The sequence below is a fragment of the Eutrigla gurnardus genome, assembly GCF_963514095.1.
Source record: "Eutrigla gurnardus genome assembly, chromosome: 10".
NCBI lineage: Eukaryota > Metazoa > Chordata > Actinopteri > Perciformes > Triglidae > Eutrigla > Eutrigla gurnardus.
Genome location: NC_139924.1, coordinates 2,696,506 through 2,715,649, shown reverse-complemented (window position 1 = coordinate 2,715,649; position 19,144 = coordinate 2,696,506). Strand labels below are relative to the sequence as shown.

The following is a 19,144-nucleotide window of genomic DNA, read 5'->3' as shown; positions in this document are numbered from 1 at the left end:
AAGTCGAGGGGAAGGAGCTCGGTGGTTGGGGGGAGGAGCGTGAGAGTTGTAAACATTCAAAATCTGACAGAGTGCCCTCCATCCACCGGACTTGCCGACTGGGACTTTAATATTATTATTGTTGTTGGTCAGATATTGCTCAAGTTTCCATTGTGAAGATTTAAAGGATTCACTTTAGACCGTCTCTGACTGATGAAATCTCCTAAAATTAAATGATAGACTATTTCAACAGAATTGAATTGCTAGGCAACAGCTTGGGTCCATATTTACTTCCTGTTAGCTGATGTAATTCACAAACACTGCAATTGGGACGGATTTGGAATGTTTAAGTTTACTTTCATTTAATTCAATATGGATATAAAGTAGATCTGGGGTATTTCTGTCTGTTTGTGTGAAAATTGAGTTTCCCTCTGTACTTTGCTCTGCCGTTTTGTTCTCCTCTGCCTTCGACACGTATTTGTTTCCTCCAGAGAGTTGGCTGGTTTACTGCCCATATGGTGACCTTGCCCCCATGGGGACGTTGTCCCCGTGGAAATGTTGCCCCCATGGCATCGTGCATCATAACATAGACCCAACTAATCCATGATCAAATTAATTGAAATCAAAACTTTTTTTTACAATCAATTGAAATCGATTCGTTGTTGCAGCCCTAGATTATTCAACTTCAGAGCACAGACAGTAGCAGCGAATCAGGAAACAATGAGTAGAAACTGCATGGGCCAATCAGGTCTTGAATGTTGCATGAACGATACAGTACTGTGTTTCACATTTTGATGAGTTCTTCAGTGAAATGAGAAATTCACAGGTGAGATATCTGCTTCTGATAACGGCACAGTGCTGAGGTTTCACCTCACCATGCTTCCTCTGTTTGTCCTGGACTTTTCATTTTTCATTTTCACTTCAATTTCATCCAATGCATGTAAATATACCAAGAAACTGTGTTTGTGTGCAGATGTGTGTGATCACCAGTGTTGGGCAAATTACTTCAAAAGCGTAATGCATTATTTATTACTTGTTACTGTCATTTCAAAGTAATTAGTTACATTACAATATTACTGTCTTTGAATGGTAAGGCATTACACTACTTTTGCATTACTTTTCGCCAAAATAAAAGGAAATATGGATTCTGTGTTCTCAATAGATCTTCTTGTGTTCAATGCAGCTCATTACACAGCAGGATGTGATGTTTTTCGCTTCAAAATAAAAGAACGAAAAACGGAAAATGACTCGTATCCCGTTATTCGTTTAAAAAACGGAAAACGAGAAACGGAAAACGACTCGTTAACTGATATTAGATATTGTGTTCATGAATGGGATTCGGGGATGAAATAACAGGGCCATTTTCATTCCAGATTTGCCGTACGTCTTTTTTAATGACCCGGAAGGCGCTGTGTTATGCTGCGAAATTACCTGAAAGCCTACCTGAGACATTTAGGGGGAGCTCTAAAACACTGTTCATAAACGCTCTGACAGCGTCTGACGCTCGCGTTTTGAAATAAACCTACTGTTTTAAACACGCACCAAAAGCGTTATGACGCGGACATAAAAGCGGTTCAAAACCGACGGGGAGAATCGGAGCCTCCGCCTTTTCGCCGCCCCTCAGCTGTTGATCCTCGGTGTGCAGGGTCGGCTGCGCTCTGACCGACCGGGAGCCGCTCCGTGAGTCGGTGTCCAGCTCATGGAGCCTGCTAACAACAGCGCTTAATTAACATAGTGGAGTTACACGGACCGGCTTTCACACTTTTCCAAAAGTGGAGCGTATGCCCATCTCGTGATCGCGAATGTAGAGTCAATTGATTTTGGGTTTAAAATGCATTGTAACGCGCGTTACTGAGATTTGTACCGAGTAAAATATTACCAGTTTTTTTTTTGTAATGCCTTACATTACCGCGTTACAGCAAAACGTAATGCATTACTTTTGTAACGCGTTACTCCCAACACTGGTGATCACTGTCTCTGCATCGTTCTCCTTCGTAACTCTGTACATGCTCAGGCAGTGTGTCCTCTTTCCTGGTTGAGGTAGACTAACCATAAGTCAAACATGAGGAAGATGGTTTGACAGTTTACAAGAAGACAGCTTTCCTCCTCTTCTCTTATCAAAACAGTTGTCCGTCTTTTCAAACAGTGGAGGGAGACCCTCTCCGTCTCCACTGACTTTCTTCGGTGTAGCAGACGCCCCTTCAGACACTGTCTGGCTGCATTTGAGAGTATTTCCACCCAACCACACAGCCATGGATCATTATCATGCTGATTTCATGTCAAAACGTCCCTTTGACTGACAAAAATAAGTCTGGGCTGAGTCTGTTTTGCTTTAACATGGCTTCAGATTGCAAAGGTCCAGTTCCTGAGGCTTCCTCCTTCCAGAGCAGTGGTCTCTGGGTAGATTCAGGCCGTTGTCGGTCATGCAGCGCACTGGTCGCCTTTTAAAGCCCCTTCCACAGGACTTGGAGCAGTGAGACCAGGCACCAACATCCCACATGTGACATGGATCCCCACAAGATCTAACTGCGACAGGCCTGTCCACATCGTCACAGTCCACTGCAGGACGCCCTTCCGTGCTCTGGCACTGCACCAGCCTCTTCTGCAGACCGTTCCCACAAGTCACTGTGCACGAATCCCAACTTCCCGTCACCCAGTGGCTGATGGGTCTCTTACCCATCATCGACTTCTTAGCTTCTACCCTGTTGCTGTCCGCCAAGACACTATTATGCGCCGTGTGGCTTCTCTCCTCTTTCCGCAGAGTCTTCTCCTCCTTGCTCTCCTTGGCGATGTAAAAGGAATAGCGCACCCTGGGTGGAGTCATCTTCCCTACAGACAGCACCTCCACAGTCAGAGGCTCCTGCAAGGGTCTGGTTGCCTGAAGGATTTCCACGGATGTGGAGGTGCCGCTGTAGCGCAGTAGGCTGCCCTTCACCAGCAAGTCGCGCTCCACGGCCGACACCACGTAGTTGCCGTTCAGCAGGTACTTGCCGTGTCGATTCTTCAACGCCAAGTAGTTTTCATCGCTAACCATTCCCCTGTAGCCGCGCTGACGAACGTCGATGTTGGAAGCTCCAACGGGCAGCGTCGCCACAAAGTTGTAGCCATGACTAAAAAGAAAGTGTGGAGATGTACAGCATTAATGATGCTGAATGGCAATGATGGATGTAATATAATTTGTATTTCTACTTAGAAAAACAGTGTGTAGGATAAAAGGGGATTTATTCATATTCACAACTGTGTTTTCATTACCTTAAAATGAGCCTGTATGACATGGTTAGCCTAGATAAGCACAAAGACTGTACGCATGGGGAACAATGAACCTCTATCAAAAGTAAAAAACACATCTTATTTACATTGTTTTGACCAGCCACCAATACATCCAAAAGTGACGCTCCAAAGTAGCTTATTCATCCACAATGTTTTGCATTTATTGTTAAGGTTTAAGACAAAATATTAGACATGAACATCTTGCTCCTAAATCCAAATACTACAGTGCTCAATGTCAAATTTGTGATGTCATCGGATATAAAGTGTGGACACTGAATTGGGATGGATCGATGAGACTGAGCGCACCAGAGGAATAATACTGTTATACGGCTTCCTTAAACAATTTCTCATTAGTGTTTTGAATAACTCCACAAGATGATTTATTATTATGAATGTAATGTGAATCACTGAATATTTGCTGCCAAAGTGTGACCATATACTGTAGGTGTGTTCACACCAAGCACCAATTGAATTTCCGCCTCACATTACATCACATTAATACTTTTTGTTTCCCTCTGGCTAGACACACTAGAGAGGAGGCGGGGCTTCCCTCCACACCGGCACCAACCAGGTTTCCTCCATCACGGCTTAAATCACCGCTAATGCTGCTTTGTAATGTTGAAGTGCCAGATCCACCAGGAAACAAGTTTGCTCGAGTTGAAATGTTTTTGCACAAATGGTACAAATACATGACATTTGTGTTTTTGAATTCACTTTGCGTTTGCTGTGAATGCAGCATACGTGTTGTCCGCTAACTTGCCTCTTGGCTATACCTGCAGCTTTGTCCTACATTGAGAGGCTACGCGGTATCTACGGTGGCTGTGTGCGGAGGCCCTTTCCAGGAGGCGGCTCCTGAGATAACGCGTTGCAGTAACTGTAATAGGTCAGTATGGACTGGCTGTAGTTCAATGGATAGAGCAGACCGTCCCTCAGGTAAAGGTCAGGTTTAGTCTTTGTATGTGTGTGTGTGTGTGTGTGTGTGTGTGTGTGTCTGTGTGTGTGTGTGTCAGGGTGGTCTCCGGGTCGACATTGATATCGATGTTGACCTCGGTGTGACCCTAGAGAGCGGTACACTATGTGCTGACATGCTACTTACATAGGTTTGGTGAACAGTCCCGAGACCTTCTTGCAGCCCTGGTTGTCGCCGCCACACACACCGCACTTGTCAAACTTCCTGTTTGAGTCCAGCTTGCCATCGCAGCCTGCCTTGATGCATTTCCCCTGAACACATACTGCTGAGGTGTCAGGAGAGCAGGGCGTCCCGTCCACCACCTGCAGGGTAAAGAGACATTACATCATGTGCATCTTAAGGTGGATCATATGGAAGCAGGACAACAGAGCCACAGAAAGAGCAAGACCAGGGCTGGACTTGGACAAATATCACACTAAATAGCACACTTCCCTTCAAAAACCCTAAGGCCATGTAAGAGCCTGGAAGAACATGAAGTGGGAGGAAACTTGATACATATCTTCAAAAAGTGGCATTGTTAAATGATAGTATACTCCACACAAGCATACGGAGTAGCCAGCTGGGGGCTTTTGGTAGCCTCTGGCATATTCTAATGCCACTATTCCATTATATACAATCTGAATCATTGTTTGCTGCCATGTTGTAAACATGTAGTGAATAAATACGGTCTGTAATGGAGAAGGCGTGTATGGATGATGCAGCGTTTTCTAGCAATGCATCGATACCAAAATCTCATATTGAGCCTACAAATGACTCGATTGGGTATCAGATACCTGGGACCATCTATTCATTTCTTACCAAGTTGAACAATAAATTACAATTTCATTTATGTCATTTAAGATTATAGATATATTAGAATGCTTTTTTTTATATATATATATATACAAAAAAAGGATGTTCACTAAAGAAATATGAGTCTTATCTGTAAAAGATATATAACATTGAGAGTGATTCGAGTATGTTTTAAGTACATTGTGATTCGGGATAATATCATGAATCACAATTATTTTGGCAGGATAATTGTGACATGAAATTTCCTCCCAAGCCTAATATATACTTCAAATACTATACATAATAATAATAATAAAATGTATGCACACACATTCATATAGAGCATGGGGGTGACGGACTGACACAAGCGTTTCATCTCATCATCAGGAAGCCAATTCAAACAAAATAATGGGCCCATCTGACTGTTCTATTGGCCGGTCGGTGTCCTGTCTACCAGCTGGTAAGTCCAGCCCTGAGCAAGACACATATATGGTCATGGATCATATGGAGCAACATACATAGAAAGTCCAGAGTAGCAGCAGATGGAGTGTATTGTCCAAAAACATGAACCACATGTTCACTTGTATTGGTCCTGTGCCACATAAATAGTTGCTGACAAGCCACAGCTGTGAGGTGATACTGTCCCGTTGCCCCGCTGCCACCGGCACATCACCTCTCACTGCTCTGGAGGAACACAACTCGCCGCTCCTTGGAGCATGGAGAATAAGGGCTAAATCATAAGGAAGCCAAAACTTTGTTGGAGAGAGCTGCTCAATGTTTCTATCTAAATATTTCAACTGAGGTGTTCGGTGACAAGGAGATCAGTTCGCATTAGCAAGCAGTATAGTTGATCCCATTTAGCTCAGAACATTGACTTCATTCCCAAAAGTCACATCTGAGCTTTTGAGACAGATCTAAGTGTGGCAGGTCTTTATTCTGTATTCATAGCAATGGAAGATGAAAGCATTTCTATGTGTGCCTCTACAGGCTGCAGCAACATGCCCTGCAGATGGCAACTATTAGGCTCAAATCCTTCACCAGTGGAAGCCAGTCAATCGATCATTTGGTTACACAACGTACCCCCAGTGTTAAAATATCATTTATTTTCTTGAACTAATTCCATTTTTTTTTTAATCCAAAAAGAAATACTTAATTATTAAAAACTGATACAAGTTGATGGTGTGGTGACTCTGAGGAACAGTTAAAGGAATATACCAATTCAGCTACTTACCTTTGGAGCGAGAACATAGAAGTAGCCGGTCCCATTGGCACGGCAGATAAGTTTGCATTTGTCTTTGGGAGAGATGCCAGAATACTTAGGAACCCAAACCACAGAGGAACCCAGTCTGTTGGTGTTCAGGTTCAAGCCATTAAACGCTTCACACTGCTCCTCACGGAAACTCTTACCTGGAGATGTAAAAACAGCCTGTGATTAGATTGCACCGCTGTACAGAATATTCCATTCACTAAGCCCCAGCCCAGTTTGTTCTTTACATTCTTGTGGCTACGTGACGTTCATAATAATTTTCAAAATAATGGGTGCTTCAACTCAGACAGATAAGAGCAGATTGTCATTTCTGGCCTCTTAAACAGAGACTCGAGTACCTGTCTCAGGACAGGGGTTGAGGTTGCAGGAGCGATATTTGATGCGGAGGCCGGAGCAGTATTTGCCTCCATTTTCAGGAACAGGGTTGTCACACACCCTCTTGGCCAGCTGAACTCCTCCGCCACAACTTCGGGAACAGTCTCCAAATGCTCCCCACTTCCCCCACCGGCCATCCACCTGGCACAAAAACGAGTACAATGGTACGTCAACCTCTGATAAAAAAAGAGGAAGCAGGACGGTGCCTGTTCTCTACAGAATCTCACCTTGACGTGCCTGGTGTCGTTCTTGTCGGTGCAGGATCCTCGGTAGCAGACGTTGCTGTTGCCACAGCTGGTTCCGTCCGCCCAGGGGAAGTGTCTGGTTTGGCAGACCAGCTGGCCACGAGCCTTCCCAGTGCACCACAGCTTGGAGCAGGGCTGCATGTACGGGCAGGGTTTGGAGCCGGGGCCAAATGCAAGCTCACACTGGCGGTGCAGGCTGTAGCCTGAACCGGGCAGGTTGTCTGAGAGAGACAGCTGCCTTTGGGGTTGGTCCAGCAGACAGTCTCCTAAAACGCAACAATACAAGCAATCAGACCACATGCATTCACTCACAATGCACTCATTGATATGTATGCATTCACAATGGGGGGGAATGTCATCAATTCTGCAATATTCTTTAGCCATACCAGGCGCTCATTGATTTGCTTTCATGGCCCACAGTTGCTCAGACTGAATCATCATCTCTCATCAACATTGTTTCAAGAGCAAAATATAATAAATCCATTAATGGATGTACAGCAGATACAGTAGAATCATGGTTATGGTTGGCAGAAACATGAATGTCTGCTAATAGTCTATGTTTTGTTTACATCACTGCATCCATATGGCCAAGAAGTCAAGGAATACACCTTTAAGGACAAAACAACTGAATCCAAACGATGACGCACTACTACCATGGCATTTTGGGATACATTGGCTGACTAAATTTGAGGATAACCAAATATTTCCTACGCTTATGTACGCTGTGATTCCTCAGTCCGTTCATTTGAAAAGAATATTCAAACTAGGGTTGGTAATCTTGAGAAACTATGTTACCCAGCCCAGTGTTGCCAACACTTTAGAAATGACTCTCACTGACGGTCCCTCCCTTCAGGTCTCCATTCAAAGCCACTCCCCATCATGATCATGATGAACATAGACAACCAACATGCTTATTGTAAGTAGTCACAGCTGCCAAGGTTGCAGCCTTTGAAAGACTCCGGTGAGGCTAATGAGTTCAGGTAGGCAGGTAGTCTGCCTTCCAGAGCAAGAAGGAGAAGTACACCGAGCTGGCAGCGGTGTGCTCAGCAGCTGGGTGGAGGGCTTTCATTGCTGCAGAGGGGCCACCCAGTGACTCCTGAAGTCCCTCGGCATCACCGGCTCCAAGCAGAAGAAGGCTCTTTAAGACCTGGCAGAGGAGGCGGAAAGAGGGACTTTTTTTGCCTCTGGCTCAGCAGAACGGACAAAGCATGGAGTAAACATGGATCCAAGGGCCGGCTGCATGGGGCGCCAGGGAGTCCCTGATGCTGCTCAGTGAAACATCAGTGAAGGGTGGTGCCCCGCTGATGACCCTGTGGCTGGCCCGATGGCAGAAACGCCCAGCAGGTAGACCCACCTGTGCTGACCGTCCTGCGACAGCTACAGATAGTGGATTTGTGTGTCTGTGTGTTTAATGAGTCCACTGAGCTAAAGTATACACGGGCTTCACCGCTGAGTCATTGATGATCAAATTATGTTTTTCTTTTGTCTTAATAAACGTCTCGTCACACAGTCCACATACATGTTTGAAGGTTTTATGCAGTTTTCTTGCGGGGAATCAGACATGTTAATGACGGGGCTTGACGTTCAATCCAAACAAGTTTCCTCCCGACACTATTTTGCTGCCGCACCACAGCGGCTTCTGAAGCTTAGCACCGCCCACGACCATTGTGATTGGTTGAAAGACATACAAACCAACCAGGCATTCATTTTCCCCGATCCCGGAGATGTGATATACTGTAGCCAGACCTTCTACTGTGGAGACGGGGCTGGCAAAGCTGGACTAGTAAAAAGCTGTCTATAAACAGGCGCCACCACGTTTAGATGAAGCAAATGAGTCATGTAGAAAAGACGGTGCTGTTTTATTTTGGAGTGTTAAACTCAGTAAATGCTGATTTGCTGGTCGAGGGAGGCAAATAAATGTGTGTGTTGTCTCATTACACAGAACCCACTCACAGGAGTTTACACACGAACAGAAAACAAGTTGGCATGGAGCAGCAGCCCAATGACATATTAAAACACTTGTGAATGTTATATAGCCTGCGGATACTGGAAGTGAATACTGTACGTCGTCATCGGCACACAACATTACATCTCAGGGAAATGTACTTCCTGGTGTACACTTGTTTCTTCAGTGGGTCGTGTTTATTGCACTCCAGTGTCATTCTGCCACCCAGTGTTTCACATTGTGGCCTTTCTGGTGGATCTATGGAGGCTGGTGGGAATCTGCTATGTGCCAGTTCTCCCTTCCTGGCTCAAACATCGGACACTAACCGTTTTATACATCTAGGACTCTCGTCCACTTCTATGGAGTTTACTTTATAACTGGATGTGACAACATCATAATACAACAACATGTATTCCAGGTATTAAATCAAAAAAGCTCTTTTTTGAGTATCAAAGCTATGCAGGTTGATTCCACATGGCGCCCTCACTGAGATCTGAACTCAATGTGAGCCAGGCCACCTCGGCATGTGGTCTGATCGGACCCCAATGTGAAGGAAGATCCGATCATTCAGACTAGACAGCTAAGGCGTCCTGGCATGATGACAAAAGTCACATTAAAATGAGTGTAAGTGTAATATTGTGTTAATATTACTAATGCTGTGTGTCATACTATTGCCTGGTGTTTTTGGCTAACTGATGAATGTGAGTCCCGTTCATCATCTGTTTTGGTCTTCATCAACTCCCAAGATGGAAATCTGCTCAACATTCCACTCTATTGGCCGGCTAGTCACTAACTTGTTCTCCTCATCGCTCGTTGAGTAAAAACCGAAACAAAGTTGATGAGACTCAACCGAAACATTCAAGTGGTGGGTCAGAAAGCCAAAACAATGAGCTGCAAGAAGCTGAAACACTTTGCAGAGCTGAGTCTGCCAATGATTCTCGGTTTGGCTTCATCGCAACAAGAGACATTACACAGATTCATCCAAAAAGCATGTAGATCAGAGCACAGTCCAAGATAGTTAATAAAAAACAAAAGGTCTCTACCAAATCCATCGGGTGCTGAAACTCAAATTCATGATGTCATCAAGTAAAAAGTGTGGAACTGCTCTATAGACGCAGTGAGAGAACCAGGGGAAGTGCTGTGTATGTGGCTACGCCTTGTATTAACAGTAGAATGAAGCTCATTCAGCTAGAAATAGAAATAGAAATAGAAATAGAAAGAATGACAACACAATGCATGCTGGGTAATTTGTGTCCGACTTGATCCCGACAACAAAATTGTAGGCGATTATCGTGCAATAAAGGTTTAGGGCCCTAGTTTCGTAGACCAGGCGCAGTCAGCTTTCAGCGCACCTGCGCCGCGCCGACGGGGTGTGTCCGCCTGGACTTTGCAAGTTTCGTGCACCGCGCAGGCTCGCGCAGGCACACCTCCCGTCTCGCCCACCGGCGCAAGTGGGAAAGAGGGAGGAGAAGAAGGCGTGAGTGGGAGACGAGGAGGAGACTGGGATTAATACAGCCGATTCAGATCTTCACCAATCAAATGAGCTCCTCTCCTCACCTTTAATGCGTTAGGGGAGGTTCAGTGTAAGTTCCGTCACTTGACAACCCGATGACAGAAGCAGCGCCGGCGCTCCCACCACGCGCATCACGCGCTGTGCGTGCGTATCATAATAATAACATACCCCTATTTTAAAAAACAGGAGAGAGAGAGGGAGATGTTTTGGTCCGAGAGGCTGAGTTTCCGTTACACGTGCCATCCGCCTTTGATCTGACGTCAGATGTGACGGGACAATCTATATAGATATAAATTCACGTGTTGATTCAATTAGTTGCATTAAATAGTGTTTGTTGTGATTATTTATTGCATTTAAATGTGCCTGGAACTGTGGAAACCTGCCTGTGAGGTCTCGGTGACGTGATCGCACTGCGCGCCGTCAGCCAAACTTCCACTCCGCCAGCTGTGATTCGCATTGAATGAATGGACTTTATTTACGCCTTGCGCCGAAAGTAGACCAGGGATGCAGTCGAATAGTCAAAAAATAAGGTCCTAACTCCTATTCCTAACTCCTATTCCTTGACCTCTGGGGAAAACGTCACAGGGTTAAGGAAAGGCGATAGGACAGCTCAAAAGGACTTAGGAAAAGTCGACCGCGGTGCTCAGAGAATCCGACCGGACTTTCACTAAGCTACGTCATTATAACGCGGCCGCTGATGATTGACAGCTGATGATCGGCACCAGCGATTGACGTGCGTCTGCGCTGGAGAAACTACAATAATGGACTACAAAAAGCGCGTCGTCCACTTCTCCACATGTTGGTTTTATAAACAGCTGGTTCACTGACTGGCTTCAGGTCCAGCAGCTCCTCCTTCCTGTTTGACCGTTTGCTGTATTTACATTTCATTTGTGGTTTTAGTTTCGCTTTTGTCAAACATTTGTAACATGATTGAAAAAAAAAAAAAAAAAAACATTCAATTATTATCACTGTCCACACATTTATTATCACTATTCCAATTACTATAGGCTATGTCTGCTTGAAAGTAACTGTTAAATATGTAAATGCACATATCGTTTGTTTTCATGAACGGCCGAGGTGTGCGGCACTTTAAATGTTGCTCTCGCAAAGAATTGTGGGTCGGCGTAATCTCCTTTCCTATCGCATAGGAAGGTCCGTTGCATCCTATGCTAAAGGAGCTCTGAAAGGAAGCATTGGAGCTCCTTTCCTTTGCATTTAGAGAATTCGAACAGCTCTTATCATGGCGGCCACTTGTCTACTTCCGGGTCACTTCTTCAGTTAGGAACCTTCCTAAGCAAAAAAGACTATTCGACTGCACCCCAGGTTGGAGCTGGCGAGCTTTCAGCGCAGTCTCGGCGAGGCTTTTTGCCACGAAACTTCCGCTACGCCAAGCTGAATATGTGACGCCTCCCCCTGCTGCGCCGCCACACCCATCTTCGCGCAGGCGATCCACCAAACTGCCAAACTGACGGTGCGCAAGGCTGCGCGTGTCGAAACTTGCATTGCGCCGGCTCCGCCACCCTGCGCCGCCCTGCGCTGCGCCACGAAACTAGGGCCCGTAGTCTGTTAACAAACATATTGTGCGTGGCGGATAATAATAATTATAATAATTATTATTATAATAATTATTATTATTTATATACAGTAGCACTTATCGGCCTAAATAAGAACATATTGGAATTCTCAGTTCACCATTAATGTCAGCATTTGTAATTAAAGTCTGTATTGTTGATTGATTCCCTTGTAAACTAAAGACATAGGTGGATATATTCTATTCTAAGTTTTTCTCATTTTGCTCTTGGACGTCTCTGTGTTATTTATTGTGAAGTGGCTTGAAGTGTTTGTGTGTCGACCTTTAATATAACTACTTTGACTTTTCTATGAGAAATGGAAAAGGAATATTTCTCTGGACTTGTGATCACTGAGGTTATAACCAAGATTATTAACGGAGATAACAGAGATCATTTGTTTCGTGGTTACAGCCAGCTGAGAGCAGGAAGCCTGGACAAAATTAGAGTCCAGAGACACGAACAGGAAGCGTTTACTCACCATGACCTCTGTCCAGGAACTCCGTAATGATGGCGGCGCTGCACACAGACCAGGGCCTGCTCCTGTCGATCTGGATCAGGGTGGGAGACATCATGTGGTTGTCCTTTAGTTTCCCAAATACCTCCTCACAAGCCTTCACGTTGTCGTGGGGCATGTTGAAGACGTGTCCTGAGGGATGGGGGGGATTTTCAGTTATCTCATGTTTTAAAACACAATAAGCTGTTTGTCAGAGTTCCTGGACAGATTAGTGTGCGTGCTGTCAAAGATACGAACACAACGGCTAACTTTCAGCAGACACACATGGAGACATAAGGCACTGCAGACTCAACTTGGACCCGCTTGAAGCTGATGTCATAGCACACAGGAATGCAGTTATGCATGGGAATACACGGCGTGGCATACGTCCACGTTCTAAAACGGGGCTGACAGGGGAATTTTGCTCCCAAGGAAATCATTTCATTCTGTAAATACGAACACGTTGTACTTTCCAAAAGAAAAAAAAAGTGTTGGTGTAGGAGAGGTCCATTTTGAAAGGAAATTGTGTGATTACTTAACATACATGAGGACAGTGTAAAGCAATGCCTCCCTGGGGCCTCGGGAGTTACGTGTGCATCTGGTTTCAGGCGTGGGTCCTGTTTCTTTTAAAGCCTAAACCACTGATTGAACATTTGAAAAAATAAAAGTTCCTTGTATTATTACTAGGATTTGCCTTAACTCGACAGTTTTAGGAGCATGTCAAACAACAGTCTATACAGCTTAATAACACCCATTCAATTGCATTGAAAAGGAAGGATTAGCCTTGATCAACTTACAGATTAAACACGCCATTTAATGACACATAGACACAATTGTAGATGAACCCAATGTGTCCAGACCTCATTGGACACTTCTCCACTTCAATGAAAACTAAATCAGGATTCTGGTTGAGGTTCATTGACTCCTCTCTGTCTGTCTTAGTGGAAGCTCTTTCTTAACAAACAACCATCCATCAACTGCAGCACAGATCCAGTCACTGAGCATCATTCTGGTTTCAGTCTGTGATGCAGTGCAACCAAACCTGGCAACCTTGCTGTGATGACGAGCTGTTTCTGTGACAACATGGAAGCAGCAGCTCTTTTCCACTTCTTCCAGTCTTTACGCTAAGCTAAGCTAAGCTAACTATGCCCTGACTCCTGCGCTGCACTTGAAGCTACATTTGCTAACTTTAATAAATATAACTTGTCGTCATATTTGCTCAAACTAACCCTACATCCTGACAGAAGTCCATGAGGCAGGTAAGCAGTGCTCCTGTATGTGATGGTGATAGTTTGAGCAAATACGACGAACAAGTTATATTTATTGAAGTTACCAACTGCATCATGTCCAAACAAGTCACATTCATGGTTTAAAATGATAAATAATATGCACAATGATATAAATTGGTATATATATCATATCACAAGCGTTAACTTCCTTTGCTCACAGTCTCTTTTTCACAAAAGCATCACAGACTAGGGGGGGGAGTCCCGCTGTAATGCTGAACATGAAGAAGTCCTGACCTCAGCATCTCATGAGGGACTTTATTACAAACAGAACATCAGATGAATGCAATTAAATAGGTTCCAGGGTTGAAAGCCAGCAGTGCCCTGGGACCAGGACTGAGAACTACGGCCAATATAGGTTATCATGAATGCTGCGAAGCCCCCGGCCAGGCCACTTTCCACACTGATTATGCGTGTATACGTCCTGTCAAACCTGACTGCAGAATTCCTTTGACATTTGAAGCTCGGGTTCTGTGCATATCTCACTCTGAGGCAACGCAGGCACGAACATAAGGACCCACGATGCACACATGTGAGGGTTCGCCCCCCTGGGGAATAACACAACAACTCTCTTACCAAGTTCATGGGCAGTTGTGAAAGCGGAGGGCAAGCCGTCGTCTTCGATGACGGAGCAGCTCCTCTTCGGGTCACACATGGTCCCGACGTCGGCCATCCCCAGTGTATCGCAGGTCGTGGCCCCGCAGAGATCCTGCTCACACAGACACAAGTGTTCACTTCATTTCCTTCTCAGAAAAATCTTGAAAAATCAGATGGGACTTGAGGCGTGTTCCAAACATGTTTTGTGCGGCTGTGAGCTCCGGAGTGAAGAGACCATGAAGAACACTAATACAAAGCACATGGGACGAAGGTTTGTTTATTCTTTCTCTGTTCTTAATAATATAGTGAAGCAGAGGCTCATGGGAGAAAGCCCAACACAGAGTTCCTCTTAGTGTTTAGTTGAAGAGGTAAGATGAGATGTTGGGAGGAAGAGAGGAGTTCCACCTGCAGCACACAGCCCAGCTCTACTGCACTCTCTCTCTACCTGTTCACCACCAGCTTCAGCATCTCCTCGTTTCTCTGGCGGGAATAATGTTAAGAATTCAAACTGTGAGCAGGGATGAACAGGCCCTCCCTCTCCCACGCAAGTCGTTGAGGAACGCATCTCCAATCTTACGCACTGCCACTTCCAAGTTCACTCCTTGCTTCCACTACGTGACATTTTCAGGTAAAATGTCAATATGGCTGACTTCCTGTTGGTTTTAGGGTGTGTGTCCAAGGAGCTGTTCTGTACATCTCTGCACCTTTTATGTACCTACACCGCCTCATGCATGTACGTTACATAAAGAGTGGATCCCAAATGGTTCAAAGTTCCATAGAAACTGGATTTAAACATGAGATTTCTACTTGTTTCATAGGAATGTGAACATCAGCTCTGTGTGAGTGCTAAGGAGACTCTTCTTCACCTGTTTCCTTTGCACTTTGTCATATTCCGCTTCAACACTGACTTTTCCACCTCATCCAAGTGTAGAGAAATGTTTCTTACTGTGTTAACCTAGCATGCCAGCACACTGAAATAAGATGGGCATTGTAACAAAGCAGCGCTGCTCCGAGCTTAAGCACATGTACGGCCTCACAAGCTCCCAGTACAGCTGCAGTATCTCGGTCGGGAAAACGTTCCGATGGTTTCGTCTCTGTTTCAGTAATCCTGGATGGGGATGATGTCACTGTGTAAACACTACACACATAGTGGACGATGGACTTGTTAACCCAGTTAGCCCAGTTAACCCGGCGATGCCAGAAGGCACCCTCTGCCAGCCACATGTATTCCACGCCACTTGCTCTCCGTAACCTATGACGAGGTTTTTTCCATCTCAGCAGCTTCACTCACGGCGCCCCTACAAGGGCGCTGGACCTGGACTTTCCTACACAGAATTGCTCTCAATGTAAATAAGGGATCTTTCCCCAGTGCTGGGGAAAAGATCTTGAAATGTTTGTGTACGTTGCAATGAAGTGAAGGAGCAAGGGCGTGTATCAGACGGCCAGCCGGAGCCAAACCGGACCTAATGGAAAGCAGGCACCAACAAGCAGGCATCAGAGAGGGGCGTCAGGGACTTTACTTGTTGCAGCTGTGGCCGCCATATGGGATCATCTGACAGCTGTGACCAGACCGAAGGCTTTAGATGGAGTCACAACAGCGTGTTATGAATGAAGAAGGAATTTGGATTCCTCTAAAAACGTGTGGGTTGTGGAGGCGCCTTTATAAGGAGATAGTGACCAGTACAAGCCGACAGAGGCGAGGGCTTTCATGGAAAGCTCTTTGCCGCTGACTCATGGAACTACAGAAGGAAGGAGACTAGCAGAGCCGTGCAGTCGACAGATGGATAAGTGCATCGGGGCATGCACCTGGACACCTTACTGTTACAACTTCATGTTGTCCACAAACATCACTGAGTTTACAGGTGCAGCATCTATTCTCTTCCCCATTACACTCACCTGCTTGGTGAACAGAATGGCGGTGTCCCAGTACTCTGGGTGCTTGTCTCCGTGCTTATTCAACTTCTTCTGCCAGGAGCAGAAGTTGCGCAGAGTCAGGGCTGCATTACTGGAAACCTTAGGTCCTTTGTCAGCTTCTTGAATCACCATGAAGCCCACCACCACGATGTTTATGGAGTTGAGAATGCTGGGGTGCTTGTAAAGCCTGGCCGCTACTGACATCAGGGTCAAGAGGTAGTGCTTCAGGTCATCCCCGTGAAATTTGGCCATAGATTCATCTGCCACCACCAGCACCTCCACGAACCTCGGGATGGAGGCGAACCTCTTGGACCTCCCCAGGGTTTTCCACACCGTTTCGCTTAAGCCGTCAATCTCCAGCTCGCTCATGTGCTTGTATTTCTGCAGGGACGCGTTGAAGTTGGTGTCAGGCGTGACTCCACACCTGCTGGTGAAGTCGCCGCCCGAGCGCGCAGCGCGTCTCCGGCGGCGGATGACATGCGTCCGTTCCAAAGGGTTTCCGTAGACGGACGCTGCGTCTTCAGTCTCGGTCTGGCTGATGGAATACTCCATGCCGTCATAGGAGAATCCCCCGTGGAGACCTTTACACAGGCTGAGCGCGGCGAAGGACTCCGGCTCCGCGTTGACGTTACCGGAGTAGAAACATTCCCGTATGTCGGCGTCGGATGCCGAGGAGCCGCCGCGCTCAGGCGGGGAGCGACCCGGCGCCAGGAAACTGGAATCCGGCGTGAGGCGGAGGTAAAAGTCCTGTTTGAACGCACTCAGTCTAAAAACCATCTGCCTTCCGTCCATCTGCTCCGCGCGCCGATGCGGATGCTTTTCATGCTTCTGATGGTCCACGCGCACGGGTCTGCAGAAATCTACCTCCACGCAACACGTCACTTTCAAATACAGCAGGAACTTCGTCAAAACAACCAAGGAACTAATGAATGTCGCCATCGTTGCTCCTGCTCAGCGGCGTCGGGCTCAAGTGCGTTCGCGTGCAGTGGAGTTGTCGTGCGCAAATGGCACGGAGCGCCGCGTGCGTCCTCACACAGCTGAGCATCCGCACTGCGTCCCCGCGTCTCTCCCGTCGGGACAGCGTCTCCACTCTGGCCGCGCACGTCTCTTTGCAGCTCAGCTTTAAGGTCGCACACACCGTACACCGGTGGTCGCTGTCAGCCGCGGTCTGGGAACGTGCGAGAGAGGGAGAGAGAGAGGGAGAGAGAGGGGGGGAGACAGAGAGAGCTCATTGGTCATGCGTTAAGGGTTTGTGCTGCAGTTCGCAGCCACTTGTAACTCTCCAAATATTATTGTTGCTGTTGCTGTACAGCATGTGTGACGGACGGGGAGCCCCCCCCCCCCCCCCCCAGACTGGGAGCCGACAAACAGACTGGGAGCGGACAACTGGTTTCACTTGGAGTCAAACCAATGCACCTGTAGCACAACCTTCCAACTATATAGCTAATGATGGGATGTATATCTCCACCATGTTTCCAAAAGTCTCACGCCATTTCCTTTTTCTGTGGTTTTCCTTTTCTTTTGTCGTAATTCAGATTTGTATTGACATTTTCAAACTTCAAGGAAACAAGACAGAAAATAAGTAAATAAATCAAATAAAATAACGGTGGTGGTACATGCCATCTACAAACTCACTAACCCTCCAGACATGGCACATCAGCACATGACATGGCATAAGACAGATACAAAATCATAATAAAAAACAAATGTTTTATTCATTGAGGGATCTCAGTCCAGATTCAGACCAGTCTGCGGTTTCCCGTACATATCTGTTCATTAAATGGGTTGTTATGCCCCTGTCTAGGGGAATTTTAAGGACATAACATAAGGATGACTCTCCGACTCCCAAAAGGCTTAAACAGCTTAATAACACACCGCGGGATTCATCAGAGCAGCGGAAGTTCACACACAAACACAAGGAGACGTTTAAAGACGCACGCTGAGTGAACGCAGGCCAAGAGCGCCACCTGTTGGCGCCCGGAGGTCCCTGGAGCTTCCCAGCGCCTCTGAACGATTGTGTTGTACTATGGCGCCACCACGCGGCGACGGGGTTAACCTGCACCTCTGGGTTTCATTAGTATTGTTTTAAAGAGCTGGCATGCTGCTGGCACACTCAGGTGATTTCCATGGAGCCGAACATGTGTTTAGTGTAATGCAGAGAAGCCTTCTATCAGCATCATGAACACAAGTATTACTGCTGCAAAGACATATTCATACAAACGTCTACACCTGCAGGAATGCAATGTGGGTTCTCAACATGTTGAATATCACTTCAGGTTTACTGCAGTCTTACGGTTAACCATTAAATACACGTATTTACACTTGTTAGTTTCTTAACGACTGTTTGCTTATCGGAATGAATCAATAACATCTAATAATAATAATATAATAATAATAATAATAATAATAATAATAATAATAATAATAATAATAATAATAATAATAATAATAATCATCATCATCATCATCTCGGCAGAATGGTGTAAAAACACACCGTTTGAGAATCATTGTGCAGGGATCAAGCAGATCGGCCTTGTGGGGGTCTGCGGGCTCTGTGTGTGTGTGTGTGTGTGGGGGGGGGGGGGGGGGGGGGGGGGGGGGTGTCTGCGGGCTCTGTGTGTGTATGTGTGGGGGGGGGGGGGGGGGCTCTGTGGGGGCATGCCACTCACACTCGGCTCCGAAATAACCAAGGAGCGGACCTCCAGCTATGCGTAGTATAGATGTCCTGCCGCTGCCATATAGCACGCTGGGGTAATAATAGGAGCGCGGTTGTCAAGCTGTTTCAGTAGGGGGAGTGTCGGCCTATTCTCATTGGGTCCGTTTATCCGCGAGTATCTCACGAAGTGCGAGTGGGAGGAGAATTTCCAGCAACGGAGGATATCAAAAATAAACCCCCTCATGCCCCGAGAGGAGCAGAAGGTATAAATACCCCCGACGTGTCCAGACTG

At 46.2% G+C, this 19,144-nt stretch overlaps 1 protein-coding gene across 1 annotated transcript; it reads right to left on the bottom strand.

Annotated features, from left to right (window-relative positions):
- Window positions 1–1,928: 1,928 nt before the first annotated feature.
- Window positions 1,929–17,251, bottom strand: LOC311020098 (A disintegrin and metalloproteinase with thrombospondin motifs 15-like). The gene is made up of 8 exons (XM_084019934.1): window positions 16,179–17,251; window positions 14,262–14,394; window positions 12,385–12,552; window positions 6,860–7,143; window positions 6,596–6,773; window positions 6,222–6,397; window positions 4,346–4,521; window positions 1,929–3,089 (listed from the first exon to the last, which is right to left on the bottom strand). Exons 1-8 carry the CDS (start codon window positions 17,133–17,135, stop codon window positions 2,312–2,314), a joined length of 2,850 nt encoding a protein of 949 aa, XP_083876060.1. The 5' UTR covers window positions 17,136–17,251; the 3' UTR covers window positions 1,929–2,311.
- Between the last annotated feature and the right edge of the window lie 1,893 nt (window positions 17,252–19,144).

What these genes read in the sequence shown, in the direction of transcription:
- LOC311020098 (XM_084019934.1), bottom strand. Translation starts at nt 17,135, where the DNA reads ATGGCGACATTCATTAGTTCCTTGGTTGTTTTGACGAAGTTCCTGCTG. An exon ending in GTTCCTGGACAGAGGTCATG is followed by an intron (nt 7,144 to 12,384) that starts GTGAGTAAACGC and finishes GTTGCGTTTTAG; the next exon opens with GAGACTGTCTGCTGGACCAA. An exon ending in GGACTGTTCACCAAACCTAT is followed by an intron (nt 3,090 to 4,345) that starts GTAAGTAGCATG and finishes CTTTCTTTTTAG; the next exon opens with TCATGGCTACAACTTTGTGG.